The 17756-nt window shown below is 35.9% G+C and overlaps 1 protein-coding gene across 1 annotated transcript in view; it reads right to left on the bottom strand.

The window, feature by feature from the left end:
* Positions 1-17015, bottom strand: part of LOC137627855 (uncharacterized) — a 19550-nt gene extending 2535 nt beyond the window's left edge. Inside the window, exons 1-4 of the mRNA XM_068359275.1 lie at positions 16807-17015; positions 8798-8971; positions 7934-8080; positions 6706-6927 (exon numbers count right to left, since the gene is read on the bottom strand). Of these exons, the coding sequence (XP_068215376.1) occupies positions 6706-6927; positions 7934-8080; positions 8798-8971; positions 16807-16980 (717 nt within the window). The 5' untranslated portion in view covers positions 16981-17015. The remainder of the gene's footprint in view (positions 1-6705; positions 6928-7933; positions 8081-8797; positions 8972-16806) is intronic.
* Between the last annotated feature and the right edge of the window lie 741 nt (positions 17016-17756).

Here is a 17756-nt window from a genome sequence, read left to right as displayed (position 1 = left end):
ACTTCTGAACGCCAGACTTTCGAGTCCCACTCAAACTCATTAGTTTCTTTGGTCGCTGCAACCTCATTATCCTTGTGAGCTAAGGAGTGGGGTTTGCAGAGTCATCAGCAGCCATTGCCTGGCCCTCCTAGGTCCTATCTTGGCTGGAGATGAGGCTTGGGCGCTAATCATATGTATATATGGTCAGTCTGTAAGGCATTTTCTTGCTGCATAGGGCAATGTCACTGTTCCTTGCCTCTGCCATTCATTAGCGGCCTTTAAACCTTTAATGCTGGTTAACCCACAAGGAATCAAGTTTAAATCTGGCTAACCCCTGGCAATCAAAGGTTATAGGATAACTTTGGAATCAAGGGGTTAGATATTCGATATTCAGGCAATAACAAGCATTAATAGCTAAGCTAAACCTCTGGGAATTAAGTGTGAGCATTTACGTAACCTCCTTTGGATAAAATGACTAATTCTGTCTAACCCCTGACAACAAGGGTTAATACCTGACCTATTGGGAAAATTAAAAACTGGCTAAACCCTTGGAGGAAAGTTAGGGCTAAACCTTTGTGAACCAAGTGTTAATCTGATTTAAACACACTAGCAATCACAGGTCATCAGCAACATTAACTTTCAGAGAATCGAAGTTTAAAACTAAGTTAACCCTCTAGGAATCTGGGGCTAACACAGGCTACTGGATAACCCTCTAAGAATCTATGGCTAACACAGGCTACTGGATAACCCTCTAGGAATCTGTGGCTAACACTGGCTACTGGATAACCCGCTAGGAATCTGTGGCTAACACTGGCTTCTGGATAACCCTCTAGGAATGTGTGCCTAACACAGGCTACTGGATAACCCTCTAGGAATGTGTGGCTAACACTGGCTACTGGATAACCTTCTAGGAATCTGTGGCTAACACTGGCTACTGGATGACCCTCTATGAATCTGTGGTTAACACTGGCTACTGGACAACCCTCTAGGAATGTGTGGCTAACACAGGCTACTGGATAACCCTCTAGGAATGAGTGGCTAACACTGGCTACTGGATAACCTTCTAGGAATCTGTGGCTAACACTGGCTACTGGATGACCCTCTAGGAATCTGTGGTTAACACTGGCTACTGGACAACCCTCTAGGAATGTGTGGCTAACACAGGCTACTGGATAACCCTCTTGGAATGTGTGGCTAACACTGGCTACTGGATAACCTTCTAGGAATCTGTGGCTAACACTGGCTACTGGATGACCCTCTAGGAATCTGTGGTTAACACTGGCTACTGGACAACCCTCTAGGAATGTGTGGCTAACACAGGCTACTGGATAACCTTCTAGGAATCTGTGGCTAACACTGGCTACTGGATGACCCTCTAGGAATCTGTGGTTAACACTGGCTACTGGACAACCCTCTAGGAATGTGTGGCTAACACAGGCTACTGGATAACCCTCTAGGAATGTGTGGCTAACACTGGCTACTGGATAACCTTCTAGGAATCTGTGGCTAACACTGGCTACTGGATGACCCTCTAGGAATCTGTGGTTAACACTGGCTACTGGATGACCCTCTAGGAATCTGTGGTTAACACTGGCTACTGGACAACCCTCTAGGAATGTGTGGCTAACACAGGCTACTGGATAACCTTCTATGAATCTGTGGCTAACACTGGCTACTGGATGACCCTCTAGGAATCTGTGGTTAACACTGGCTACTGGACAACCCTCTAGGAATGTGTGGCTAACACAGGCTACTGGATAACCTTCTAGGAATCTGTGGCTAACACTGGCTACTGGATGACCCTCTAGGAATCTGGTTAACACTGGCTACTGGACAACCCTCTAGGAATGTGTGGCTAACACAGGCTACTGGATAACCTTCTAGGAATCTGTGGCTAACACTGGCTACTGGATGACCCTCTAGGAATCTGTGGTTAACACTGGCTACTGGACAACCCTCTAGGAATGTGTGGCTAACACAGGCTACTGGATAACCCTCTCCCTCTATCTCCCTTGGCATCGGAAGGGAGAAAGTTAGCCTGGGAATTAAATGATGATATCAGTAGCCCTCACTGAGAATCGAGGGTTATACGATGGCTCGATTTCGAATGTGATATCGAAGAAAGGAGTCGAATTTCTTGGCTCGCATAGATGGGACACACGACCCCGGTGGCTCGCATAAATGGGAAACAGGACCCCGGCTGATCCGCAGGTCTCTAACCGCGGAGATGAAAATGGAAGGAGAGTGATGGTAATGGGGTGATAGATGCATCCTATATGTCGGCCTCATGTGAACAGTAGACGGGGGATGATGATCAGAGACGGGGAGAAACTATGATAAAGAGATCTGTAGTTGTGATTTAAAATCGGTAAAAAAAAAGAGAAAAGATGAGGAAAATGGTGAAATAATGCATAAATGGAGAGAGATAAAGAAAATAAATTAAGTGGCAGAGAAAAGGCTCCATGGAAATGTTGAAAAAACATATAAAGATATAGAATACCAACAAAGTAGACATTGAAGAACAATGAAAGATCGAACCTTTCAAATCGACATTTCAAATTCAATATTCTTTTACGTACAATTTATCAGATACCACAAGAAGCCATACGAACGTCTGTATTTTTTTCATAGTAATTTATCTACCTAATAAAGAACATGATAAATATCTCATTATTTGCGGGACGTGATGAAATAGTCAAAACCTGACGGCGTTCTCAAGATCTACATATTTATCTTTCTTTAGACTTTGGTCATTCTGAACGAAACGAACTGAAAACACGGCTTACGAATGATTTAAGACCTACGCAAGGAAGCATTTGGAACAGATGCTAAACCACGAATACTGAAAACCAAAGTACATCTAAATATTGAATATCTGATTACGAAATCTAGGTCGGGGCATTTGGCTATTTTCTTGTTCTTTTTTGAAGTTTTTACAGTTGATATATGAAAGATCTAATCTAAAGCTGTTACTGTTCTTAGTATATTTTATTTTGATTGTTTATTGTTGTTTTTTATTTCCTTGTTTCCTTTCCTCACCGGGCTATTTTTTCCTGTTGGAGCCCTTGGGCTTATACCATCTTGCTTTCCAAAATAGGGTTATAGGTTAGCTTGTAATAATAATAATAATAATAATAATAAAACGAAGCTGGCAGCGTTATACGCGCGTGAGGATGAATAAGTGGACTTTCAGTCTTGTTATTGTTGAAGAAAACTGAATGTTATTGTTATTATCATTATTATTATTATTATTATTATTATTATTATTATTATTATTATTATTATTATTATTATTATTATTATTATTGAGACACGAAGAGACAAAGTCAGTAGATCTGAACAACTACTTAAGTTTACCTTTTGAATACAACGTCCGCATTTATAAATTCTCAATTTATGTGACCGTAAAAACTAAAACACACAAACGAACATGCTATATCACGAAATCTGACGCAAATAGTGTTAATAAAGATTAGTATTGATAAACATTAAACCTAGAAAGCTTGATAACGCAGCGTTTAAAGATGACATCATCATCATCACCATGGACTACTGACATTTCCTGCTGTAGGAGTATTGATCGCCTTGCTTTAGTTGCTAATGTCATCTTGAAGCTTCGTGGAGAGAGAGAGAGAGAGAGAGAGAGAGAGAGAGAGAGAGAGAGAGTTTTCTATCAGTAAAGTTCTTTCATAAACATATTCATTCTATTATTTACAAGGAGCAAGCAAGTAAACTATTGAGAGAGAGAGAGAGAGAGAGAGAGAGAGAGAGAGAGAGCCTTTTCTATCAGTAAAGTTCTTTCCTAAACTTATTTATTCTATTATTTACAAGGAGCAAGTAAGTAAACTATTGAGAGGAGAGAGAGAGAGAGAGAGAGAGAGAGAGAGAGTGTGTTTTCTATCAGTAAAGTTCTTTCATAAACATTTATTCTATTATTTACAAGGAGTAAGCAAATAAACGAGAGAGAGAGAGAGAGAGAGAGAGAGAGAGAGAGAGAGTCTTCTATCAGTAAAGTTCTTTCATAAACATATTTATTCTATTAATTACAAGGAGTAAGCAAATAAACGAGAGAGAGAGAGAGAGAGAGAGAGAGAGAGAGAGAGAGAGAGATTTCTATCAGTAAAGTTCTTCCCCAAACTTATTTATTCTATTATTTACAAGGAGTAAGTAAATAAACTATTGAGAGAGAGAGAGAGAGAGAGAGAGAGAGAGAGAGAGCCTTTTCTATCTGTAAAGTTCTTTCCTTAACTTATTTATTCTATTATTTAAAAGGAGCAAGCAAGTAAACTATTGAGAGAGAGAGAGAGAGAGAGAGAGAGAGAGAGAGAGGGAGAGAGAGAGCCTTTTCTATCTGTAAAGTTCTTTCCTTAACTTATTTATTCTATTATTTAAAAGGAGCAAGCAAGTAAACTATTGAGAAGAGAGAGAGAGAGAGAGAGAGAGAGAGAGAGAGAGAGCGATTTAAACTTGAGATAGCCTTGATTTTTGGGGGACATGTTTAGTGTTCCATTCCTTACATTAGTATTGAAAATAGCCAACATTTATACTAATAAGGAACCTTTACAGTTACTCAGAAATCTCTTCACTTACTTAGCACTACGCCTTTCAATCTTGCGTAATTCCAAACGCTTTCCTTAGCATTGAGGATATTTTGCTTTAACATATCAGTAACCTTTGTAGTTGTCAAGCCAGATAAAAGAACCAAATTTTACCTTCGAAGTTTAAATTCCTGCAGTATCGTTGTCACTGATTATCATTATAACAACAACAACAACAACAACAACAACAACAACAACAACGATAATATTGACCGTGCCAATGACTAAACTTCACAATGCCATAGAATGTTGCCAGTAACTGAAAGGTCATTGCTACGTCATCCAACAATAATTTGATATCTTCAGTGAAATGTCCGTAGACTTCGGCCATAAGGATTAAACGAGCATATCGCTTGATGAAATTTTCTTTTTTTAAAAAGAATCTTTTAAGGTCAATCTTATATCTCATCACTGAGATGCTTAAATTTCCAGTTTTATTCATGCTAATATAAATCATGAAATATTAAATATACAATAAATGACTCATGATTCAAAACTATTATTATTATTATTATTATTATTATTATTATTATTATTATTATTATTATTATTATTATTATTATTAGCCAAGCTACAACCCTAGTTAGAAAAGCAAGATGCTATAATACTCTTATTGTTTTGGTCGAATCATGTCTAGCGCTACAATATTAATGCTCTAGATTTTGCAGATTTTTAATATAGAACTATATTAAAACTATTAAAACTTTTTCAAACTATTTTCAAGGACAAAGTATCAAGTCTGAAAATATTTCTGTTTTACGGCGCAATTGATTAGAGGACCAAGGTGTATATTATTGATAAAATTCATCAATGTCTAATGGAAACGTGATACAATAAAAATAAGATAGTGATGGAGAAATTGTGGTCCACTTATTGACTGACAAGATTAAGGCGTACGGTATAGTTATTTCAAAGACACCGAAATTACAAAAGTGGAAAAATTGTTCAAAACCGTATAAAGATACTGTCTCCCCTATAATAAGAACAAGTGATATATATATATATATATATATCTATATTGTATGTATGTATCTGATCAAGCTTAGAGGCATTGCCAGACGTATAACTACACTGTCTCTCCCTGTCCCTCGGCTATGGGGGAGCGGAAGTAGTCATACCCTGGTGAGAGCGAGTACCTCGAGAGGTACAGTCGGAAACCACAACTGCCGTGTTGTAGTTAGGAAAGCGGGAGGGGTGGGAAGTATTGAATATGTGAGTGTGCGTTCATTTCTATCTTGATATTTAGCCATAATTTTTGACGGGTCGCGTACACTAGTCCCTATATAATAATCAATTGGAAATTGAATTGTTTCTACTTTATCAATCGTTACCTTTAAGGAACGTGATTGATCTCTTAAAAGTCTTCACTGAAGACGATATTATTATTATTATTATTATTATTATTATTATTATTATTATTATTATTATTACTTGCTAAGCTACAATCCTAGTTGGAAAAGCAGAATGCTATAAGCCCAGGGGCTCCAACAGGGAAAACAGCCCAGTTAGGAAAGGAAACAAGGAAAAATAAAATATTATAAGAAGAGTAACATCAAAATAAATATCTCCTATTTAAACTTTGAAAACTTTAACAGAACCAGAGGAAGAGAAATTAGATATAATAGTGTGCTCAAGTGCACCCTCAAGCAAGAGAACTCTAACCCAAGACAGTGGAAGACCATGGTACAGAGGCTATGGCACTACCCAAGACTAGAGAACAATGGTTTGATTTTGGAGTGTACTTCTAGAAGAGCTGCTTACCCTAGCTTAAGAGTCTCTTCTAACCTTACCAAGAGGAAAGTGGCCTCTGAACAATTACAGTGCACTATAGTCCATTTCTTTTAGCGATGCATATTTGCACCGACTCGCAGCGGTGCCCTTTCAGCTCGGAAAAGTTTCGTGATCGCTGATTGGTTGGAATTATCTCGTCCAACCAATCAGCGATCCGGAAACTTTTCCAAGCTAAAAGGGCACCGCTGCGAGTCTGTGCAAATATGCATCGCTAAAAGAAATGGACTATAGTTAACCCCTTTGATGAAGAAGAATTGTTTGGTAATCTGTCAGGTGTATGAGGACAGAAGAGAATATGTAAGAATATGCCAGACTATTCGTTGTGTATGTAACTCACTTTAGGATCCTTGGGCTCCATGAGGGCGAAGACTAGCTTGGAGGTGATGCTCTTCACGGCGGCTCCCCAACACTTCCCTAGTCTGACCGCTATACTCTTCTTCCTGACGATGTCCTCTTCCAGCGCCGTTAGGCCGCTGCCGCCCCAGCCACCGGGCTTCACCGTCACGAGAGACCAGACGCCTTCGTCGGTCACTCCTCTCGCGCCCATCATGTCCACAACCTGGGCGTGATGGCAGAAGGGTCACGGTTGATCAATCAATTAATCAATGGGTTGAAGTTAAAGCTATTTAACTTTTATAATAACATATTTGCTCTTATGGTTTTAATTGAATATTCTTTTAATCTTTATTTATAAATGATATCTGCGTCAATGACCTACGATGTCAGGATGCCATTAAACCTCAAATCAATCAATCAATCAGAGAAACTAAAGATGCAATAATTTCAGATGTTGGAAGCAAGTTATAAGTAAAATTTAGCCATTTTGCATGAATTGCAGAAAATAGGTCAGGAAAATTGGAAAAAACGGGTTTAAACAGCAGTTAAGAAGTTGATCAGGGAAATATTTGACAAGCGGTATAAACGGTAGTTGAATAATTTGTTAAAGGAGAATTAGGATAAGGAGCATAAGAGTTATATATATATATATATATATATATACCGTATATAATATATATATATATATATACAGTATATATATAATATGTAATCAGACAAGAGTGATTGAAAATGAAATAAGAAAAAAATCGGAAGAACATAAACAGCTATTGATAAACTGAGGTCACGAAATTCATGTTTGAGCAATAAAAGTCGTCTATGTCTGAAAGCAGAAATGGTATTTGATAAATAGATTTTATTTATGTTATGATAAATGGCAAAATAAACAGCTGAAAAATGGATCAGAAAAATATTTGGGCAAAAGGCATAAACATAGATTGTAAATAGGTTAGTGGTTCAGGGAAAGTAGAACAAAGCGAAAAGAACACAATTAAGGGTCGTAAATGACTTTTGGAAAGGTGGATAAAAGAATAGTCGTACTTCAGAAATATTGGGACTGGTACAAAATCATCCATGAAATATTGTCAAAATTTGCAGGCAAAAGTATGGTTTATGTATGGCGTTTATTCATACAGAAAAAAAGGTAATACATTTCCTATTTTGCAATTTAATTATATCATTGATATAAATCTATGAATTGATGCTATATAAAGTTTTTTAGTTCTTACCTGTAGGTGAGGACAGCTTGCACCTGCAGCTGCCAAAAGGGCGTCATGCCCACAGTACTGTAAGGTCAGCACCCTTAGGTAGGTCATTTTAGAAATAGACACAAGAGTGACCCCTAGTTGTCGTCTGCTAAGCGTCCATACAGGGTCCTGTCAGGAGAGGTAGAGGTGAAAAAAAGAAAGACAGAGACTTAAACTTACAAAAAGGGGATTTGGTTTTCAAGACTACATAAACAAGGCAATTGCCAAGGATAGGATTACAGAACAGAAAATAACACACATTAGGAAGCAAAGTGGATTTTTTTTATCTCATTTGCAAAAATGCTTGAATCAAACAGGTTACATTCCATTATGAAAGAAGTTGTTTTTTTGCTATCATTGGCGAAATGAGATTTTCAATACATACTTTAAATCTAAATTCAGATAACAAAATGAAGTAAAAGAGATTCTGAGGGTTTCCATAATGACTTGAAAGAAAAATTTACGATCAGAAAAGAACAACGGAAGACACTCAAGATTATGTCAACAAGGACACCTAAGAGGGTCCTAATATCAGCAAAAAAAAAAAAAAAAAAAAAAAAATATATATATATATATATATATATATATATAAAGCAGAGAAAATTAGGTTACTTAAAAAGGGATCAAAATTAGTTTTTCCTTAAAAAGTGACGATCAGGAAACAACAACGGAAGACACTCAAGATTGTCAACACGGACACCTCAGTGAGTACTAACATCAACAAAAATAACATGTAAAACCGATAAAATATAGTTAAAAAGGATCAAGTAGGTCCTAACATCAACAAAAAAAATCTAAAACAAAAAAATAGTTTAAAAAGGACCAAGATTAGTTTTCCCTCATTACCTGTATACGCAGATGCGTAAGGCCCGTGAGTCTTGGCAAGAGATTGACGAAGCCATCCCTGTAGAAGGTCCTGACGTAAATGAGCTCTAAGGAAGACGTCGCGGAAGAGAAGAGCAATTCCAGGAGACGTAGGGTCACCGTGTCATACACCCTCCAGTCGGCCAAAACTCGTTCCTATGGGAATAGATGGGAATGCGTATCACTTGTCAAGTAGAAAAGTGCTTGTTTCGTCAAGTTTATGAACTTGGTTGTAATTTACAAATATATATGTATATGAATAAAATAACCCACAATGTATGAAAAATTAAATTTATTGAGCTTTTGAAGGGACCATCTCGCTTCCTCTTCTGAAGAGGAAGGGAGATGGTCCCTTCGAAAGCTCAATAAATTTCCTTTTTCATACATTGAGTTATTTTATTTATCATAAAGATACGGAATATATATATATATATATATATATGTATGTATATATATACATATTCCGTGTATTTATGATAAATAATATATATATATATATATATATATGTACATATATACATATACATTTTTCGTGTATTTATGATAAATAAAATAACCCACAATGTGTGAAAAATTAAATTTATTGAGCTTTCGAAGGGACCATCTATATATATATATATATATATATACACTACAAGAACAGATACAGCCGTTTATAGTCCACTGCAGGCCAAAGACCTCAGACATGTTCTTATTCACATCTGCATTTTGGTCAGTTTTCATCACCACGCTGGCCAACTGCGGATTGGTATAGGGAGTTTTATTGTGTGATCGCTCACAGCAAACCAACATAGTATGTGTGACTGCTTTGTATAGCTTTGCTGATCATGGCGATACGCAAACCGTTTCACCACGTTAAGGTACACCCACTCAGAAAGAGATGGATATATATATATATATATATATATAGTTGACGTAAAAATGAAGTTTATTCTTGGGGAAAAAATGGTCCCCAAATAATGTTTCATGCGTAGCACCACCTGAACTTTGAGATTGGATTGATATTTGATGGAGTCCCACGCAAACCTCACATGTTCTCTTTCTTAGCTGATTCCACAGCTCTCAGAGTGCCTCATTGCTGATCACACCATGCTCATTTAATATTTATTACAAGATTAAACTTTGTTTTTTTTTATATTTAAAGCTCACTTTCCCATCATATTTTTAAAATTCGACCATTTTACTCTTTAATATTTTAGGTTCTCTTCCCCACTTTTTTTTAGGGTTGTAGTGGCCGATATGGGAATGTACCTGACTGGTGAACGCCAGAATGGGGTTTGAGTCCCACTCAAACTCGTTTTAGTTTCTGTGGTCGCTACAACCTCACCATCCTTGTGAGCTAAGGATGGGGGGTTTGGGGGAGCCTATAGGTCTATCTGCTGAGTTATCAGCAGCCATTGCCTGGCCCTCCTTGGTCCTAGCTTGGACGCTGATCATGTGACCAGGGCATTGTCCTGCTTGATAGGGTAATGTCACTGTCTCTTGCCTCTGCCATTCATGAGCGGCCTTTAAACCTTTAAATCTACCATGGGGTTGATTTCAAATTCATAAAACTCTAGCTGCACTAGTTTCATATTGCACTTCAAATCTGCTCTTGCTTCCTTCCATTTTGCTGTCCAGCTCCTTCTAACTTTTACTTCATGGTACAAGTGATATCCCTCCCCCCTTGTAATTGGGTGCCAAATGACCAAGGCCCAAGCAACGGGCTATATTGCCCAAATTTATAAATCCAATCAAGTTCTTAAAATCTCTCCGAGTAATTGCAATCCACAGATAGGACGCTTAGCAACCCCTTCTATGGGAAGGATGCGATCGTTAATAATGGTCAAGAATTTTATCCCCTTTTTTAATTAATAATAATAAGAGGAAAGGAGAATGGGGAAGAGGAAGATGAAGATAAAGGGAAGCGAAAGCTAAACACTGCTGGATACTGTAGGCAATATTATTCCGATCAATAACTCATTTCATTACGGACTGATCCCAGGAATTCCGTCTCTCACTTCCCATGCAAAAATGTCACTCGCATGAGATCATGTTCCGATGTATCTCGTGGTGACGAATACCTTAAGCCTTTGACACAAAGGTTGATTAGATTTCTAATCATTATGTTAGGGGAAATTTAATTATATTATATCATTTAGCTAATCAGTCTCATCCCGTTTGGTTGCTTGATCAAGACTTTCCTCATCTTATGTCGACCGAAGGGTAGAATAATCTTATCGTTACAATTTCGTCATTCTCCCAAATCAATCACAAGTGACAGAAACAGTGTCTGTTACTGGTCACCAATCCAAGTACCGACCAGACCCAGTGTCATAGCTTGGTCATAAGTAATAGCCAACCCTTGGAATACAGACAAGATGCGATGCTGCTCAACTTCACTAATTGAGAAACCAGACACCCATCCAAATATTGATCAGATCTAACAGGGGTAAGCGAATTCTGCTCTCGTCGCTCTCCTATTGCATCTCATATTCTCACCACATGACCAACCACATCAAAAACTCTCACGCAAGAAGGTCGCTAAATCTGATTTCTCCATAATAATTCATATGCGAGATACAAAAACAACAGCAACAACTAATGCAAACCGTTTCTAATAAACTGCAGGACAAAGGCTTCAGATATTTCCTCATTAATGCCTAAAGTATGGCCAGTTTCCATCACCACGCTGGCCCTTGCGGATTAGTGATGATCAGATATTTTAGTCTGATCTCTCACAGCAAACCAACCTAGTACAGGTGCCCGTGACTTGTACAGCTTTGCTGATCATGGCGATACACAAACCCTTTCACCTCGTTAAGGTATTTCCACTCAGATAACACAGCTAAAGACACCACTGTCTTGTTAGTTAGACCAAAACCTACTACGACTTCTGCGAGGGGGGGGGGAGAGAGAGAGAGAGAGAGAGAGAGAGAGAGAGAGAGAGAGAGACCTTAGTGGTTGCCCGTGTGGTCATAATTTAGTGCTTTTTTTCGAGGACGTGAATGTATACATTCACTATCATCCCCTTCATTATCCCTGAAGGTGCCACGCACTGACTGGCAAGAGGACGTTCATAATTCTGCCGCTCGTAAATCCTTGCTTGGTGATAAAAAGGCCGGAGGAGATTCAAGGAAGTAATGATGCGAGCATTCAGCAATGCTTGAAGTAAACACATTTAATCATCGTGAGTTCACACCTTCTTGGACAAAACACACAAACATATATATATATATATATATACACGCGCGCACACACACACACACACATATATATATATATATATATATATGCATATATACACGCACACACACACATATATATATGTATATATATATATATATACGCACACACACACACACACACATATATATATATATATATATTTATACATATATATATATATATATACGTGTGTGTGTGGGTGTGTGTTTAAAAATGCTATGTGTACCTTTATTTGTATATATATATATATATATATATGTGTGGTGTGTGTGTGTGTGTGTGTAATATAAACATTATAAACTATTGAAATTTTTAGCACTGAGATAAATATAAGTGTATATTTACTGTATAGCGCTAAAATTTTTGTACTTGCATATATATATGAGAGAGAGAGAGAGAGAGAGAGAGAGAGAGAGAGAGAGGGAGAGAGAGAGAGTCAAAGTTGGTGATCATAAGCACTTAAACGCCCGTAGTCTGGCACCAGGGCCATTAAAGCATGTGATATACGAATGTAAAAACCCTAAATCGACTCTTATAAGATCTCTGTATACTACAGCATCCCAGATCCCAGGTGCTTGAGCGAAGTCATCATCATAATAATAATAATTATTATTATTATTATTATTATTATTATTATTATTATTATTATTATTATTATTATTATTATTATTATTATAATGATAAAATGAATTAATGCATTTTTTATTTCATTATACGAACTATTATCTTGATTTTTAAAATAAATAATGATATTGCTCTAGAGGGAAATAACACATACAGTTCTCCTAATAATAATGATATTCGTTATCATAATCTTCCCTATGTAATGAAGAGCAAGTGTCTGGGTGTGTGTGTATATATATATATATATATATATACATATATATATATATATATATATACATATATATATATATATATATATTTATATACACAGCATATATATATATATATATACATGTATATACTGTCTATATATTATAGAATATATATGAATATGTATATATATATACTGTATATATATTCTATATATATACATGTATATATATATATATATATATACATATATATATACATACATATACTGTGTATATATAGAATACACACACACACACACACACACACATATATATATATATATATATGTGTGTGTGTGTGTGTGTGTGTGTGTGTGTGTATTTCCCTCCGGTCACACTCAGCGGCATTACCAGACGTATGTGCATATATGTGCACATCTAAGTATTTAGCCGTCATTTTTGACGGGTCGCGCACACTTGTTATCAATAATGAATTATAAACTGAAGGAGAACACAATTCTAAGTTTCCCCTTAAATGACCTCGTGGTAAATTCGTCCTCAAAACGCACCACCGGAAGCGACACCTGCATTCCTGATGAATCAATTCTCTGATAAAAATCTTTTATCTTATTTTTAATTACTTTTTATTTATAAATTCTAGCATTCGCGGTTTCTCTCGCTATTTCCTTCCGCTACAGTGGAATTCGAAGCCCAGATGTACCCAAGGTATATAGAATAAGGGGGATGTACCTTAGCCTCACCTGTTGTCCTTGTTTTAAGATGGTGTGTTTTGAAATGAAAGGAATTTATCGTTAGTTATGATGGTTTATGCAAGTAAATAAAAAAAATGAACTGTAAGTGATGATACACTTATGGGAACGAGATAGAGATTATCTCCGTGCCGCAAGTATTTATGAAACACTGTTGATATATTCATACATATGAAACTATTACTATTCATACATACGAACTATTACTATTCATACATACGAACTATTACTATTCATACATACGAACTATTACTATTCATACTTACGAACTGTTACTAATCATACATACGAACTATTACTATTCATACTTACGAACTATTATTATTCATACATACGAACCATTACTATTCATACTTACGAATTATCACTATTCATACTTACGAACTATTACTATTCATACATACGAACTATTACTATTCACACATACGAACTATTACTAATCATACTTACGAACTATACTATTCACACATACGAACTATTACTAATCATACTTACGAACTATTACTATTCATACATACGAACTATTACTATTTATACATACGAACGATTAGAAATGAAAATGAGATTATTTTAGAAAGGGAGATTTAGAGATATGTATGTGGTGGTCGCTGGCGAGTGAAAAGGATCGAGACATTTGATAAGAGAGAGAGAGAGAGAGAGAGAGAGAGAGAGAGAGAGAGGGAGCCTTATTCTATGTCTGGGTTCCCCCAGGTCCCTCAGAGAGTTGCTAATGCATCTTCCGGTGTATTTTGCATCTTCCAGTCTTGGATGGTCTGAGAGAGAGAGAGAGAGAGAGAGAGAGAGAGAGAGAGAGAATATTAATCTAAAGCACACATCATCCCTTAAATAAACGATACGCCGTTTAAGTAAATCCGGAGAGAGAGAGAGAGAGAGAGAGAGAGAGAGAGAGAGATTATTAATCCAAAGCACACAGCATCCCTCAAATAGACGATACGCCGCTTAATTCTGCGTCCTTGCACTACACACCGACGCATTCTTGTCGATACGCCAAAAATTCTTCCGCGAGTTAAAGAGAAAACCTTAGTGTTGTGGGTTGGTAGTTTTCGTGGAAACCGCATCTCGACTCTTTTGCCGGAGATCGTTACTTCGATTTCCGAGAATGAAGAAGGTCTAGATGACCTTTCTCTCTCTCTCTCTCTCTCTCTCTCTCTCTCTCTCTCTCTCTCTCTCTCATTTAAGGAAAGGTGATTATGCAGTCCCTTTCTGAGTGGGGATACTTTAACGTGGTGAAAGGATTTGCATCGCCATTATCAGCAAAGCTGTACTAGTCAAGGACACATATACTAGGTTGGTTTGCTGAGAGTGATCAGACGAAAATCTCCCATCATCACCAATCCGCACTGGCTAGTAAGGCGATGAAAATTGGCCAAAATTCAGACATGTCTGAGGCATTTGTCCTGCAATGTACTAAAAACAGCTGCATGTGTTGTATAGGCTATGGTTTGGATAAATAAACTCCCTCTCTCTCTCTCTCTCTCTCTCTCTCTCTCTCTCTCTCTCTCGAAAAAGGCGTTGCTCTCTTAGTAGGTGGTTGGAGATGAGAGGATGGTGGCTGAGGTAGATTGTGTGCGTTTGTATGAGAGAGAGAGAGAGAGAGAGAGAGAGAGAGAGGGAGAGAGAGAGAGAGAGGGAGTGCTTTTTCTATCAGTAAAGTTTTTTCCTGAACTTATTTGTTCTATTACTTACAAGGAGTAAGCAAATAAAGTATTGTGAGAGAGAGAGAGAGAAAGAGAGAGAGAGAGAGAGAGAGAGAGAGAGAGAGAGATTGTAATGATCTTCTGAAAGATAGATTTTGGATAAGTAATTCTAAAAGAATATAAGAGAAGTTAAGAATTGGTAGGTCGCTTTTATCAGAAACGTGAAAAATTACAAATTATTATCAGTATTTATATGAGAGAGAGAGAGAGAGAGAGAGAGAGAGAGATATGAGTACTCATTGGCATCTTTATATGTGCAATACTGTATACACACATGCATTTTAGCCATAAAACATTTTTTTATCAATTACAATGTTTTTAAACAAGAGAGATATTTATGTTTTGGTAAATAAAAGGTTTTTGACATTTTATCTGACGGTTTCTCAGATTTTAACATTTTGAAGAAACATAGGTTTTATAGATAAGATTTAAATTTCTATTTATTAAAAAGAATTATCTTAATATATTTTTTATCTACTATATTTACTATATAATTTTATCGATTTTATAAATTTGATATAAATATGTTTTCTTCTCGATTTTAATCGGTCCAGCCCTATGGGAGTCGAGCTTGGCTCATTGGGCTGGACAATTTCCTTTTTGTAATAATAATAAAAAATAAAACAAGTAAAAAGATAAAAAAAAATAACATACATAAGTACTTTCAAACAATATATGAGATAGAAAGATTTCCATGCTTATGACTTAGATGTTAATATAGCGTTATAAAAAGAGTTTAAAAGTAATTTTTTTTTCTTTTTTTTTTTTGTACGTGGGATACCATAGTGGTGCTCCTCTAGCATGTGATCTATTTATCTACGACAGTGATCTGCTATTTACGTCATGCGATTTACTAGGATAAAAGAAGACCAGTGAAATTACGTTTCGTTCTGTAAATAATTTAAATAATTTTCATGAATTTATTGTTTTGTTAAAGATAAAAATAAAGGTAAAATACAGGCACAAATCAGTAAGGATAAACTTTTCTAATTGGGTAGTTCACATATTATTATTATTATTATTATTATTATTATTGTTGTTGTTTTTGTTGTAATTGTTGTTGTTCTTGTTGTTGTTATTACTATTACTATTATTATTACTATTATTATGATTATGATGATGATTACTACTACTACTACTACTACTATTATTATTATTATTATTATTGTTGTTGTTGTTGTTTTTGTTGTAATTGTTGTTGTTCTTGTTGTTGTTATTACTATTACTATTATTATTACTATTATTATGATTATGATTATGATGATGATTATTACTACTACTACTACTACTACTACTACTATTACTACTACTATTATTATTATTATTATTATTATTATTATTATTATTATTATTATTATTATTAGCCAAGCTACAACCCAAGTTTAAAAAGCAGGTGCTATAAGCCTAAGACCCCCAACAGCGTAAATAGCCCAGTGAGGAAAGGAAATAATGAATAAAAAGTGTCCTGAAAAAAAAAAAAGTCGATTGAGACCACCAACCTGTAGGCGCTGCCGAAGGTTGTGGGGAATGTTGGTGTGGAGGTAGGCCGTGAGGGCTGCCTTGTGATTGTGCCAAGTCTTTCGTCTCGTCGCCGCCGTCAGTAGCCGCTGTATCACTGCCAGGCATCCTGACACCAGATCCGGCGCCGCAGATACAATGCTGCCACCTGTCATTACCCTTCGGCAGGTTTTAGTCCTTCTTTTTTTCTATCACTGAAAAGAAGGACATATGATTTTTGCTTATTTTGATTTGGGATAATAATAATTACTTGGTGATTATGATATTAAATGTTGACTGAAATCAAATGATAATGATATAGTGATAATAATAATTACTTGGTGATTATGATATTAAATGTTGACTGAAATCAAATGATAATGATATAGTGATAATAATAATTACTTGGGGATTATGATATTAAATGTTGACTGAAATCAAATGATAATGATATAGTGATAATAATAATTACTTGGTGATTATGATATTAAATGTTGACTGAAATCAAATGATAATGATATAGTGATAATAATAATTACTTGGTGATTATGATATTAAATGTTGACTGAAATCAAATGATAATGATATAGTGATAATAATAATTACTTGGTGATTATGATATTAAATGTTGACTGAAATCAAATGATAATGATATAGTGATAATAATAATAACTCTGTGATTATGATATTAAATGTTGATTGAAATCAAATGATAACGATGATGGTAATGTCAGCATTTTTTCTGTCATTGAAAATGGCATTTTTTTTCTGTCACTGAAAAGAAGGACGTTTGGCTTTTGCTTAGTTTGATATAGCGTTAGTAATGATAACTATGATTGACATTGAATATTGACTGAAATCAAATGATAACGATGATGGTAATGTCAGCATTTTTTCTGTCATTGAAAATGACATTTTTTTCTGTCACTGAAAAGAAGGACATTTGATTTTT

The sequence above is a fragment of the Palaemon carinicauda genome, chromosome 35 (genome assembly GCF_036898095.1).
Source record: "Palaemon carinicauda isolate YSFRI2023 chromosome 35, ASM3689809v2, whole genome shotgun sequence".
Classification (NCBI taxonomy): Eukaryota; Metazoa; Arthropoda; class Malacostraca; order Decapoda; family Palaemonidae; genus Palaemon; species Palaemon carinicauda.
This window is presented reverse-complemented; position numbering and strand designations above follow the sequence as displayed.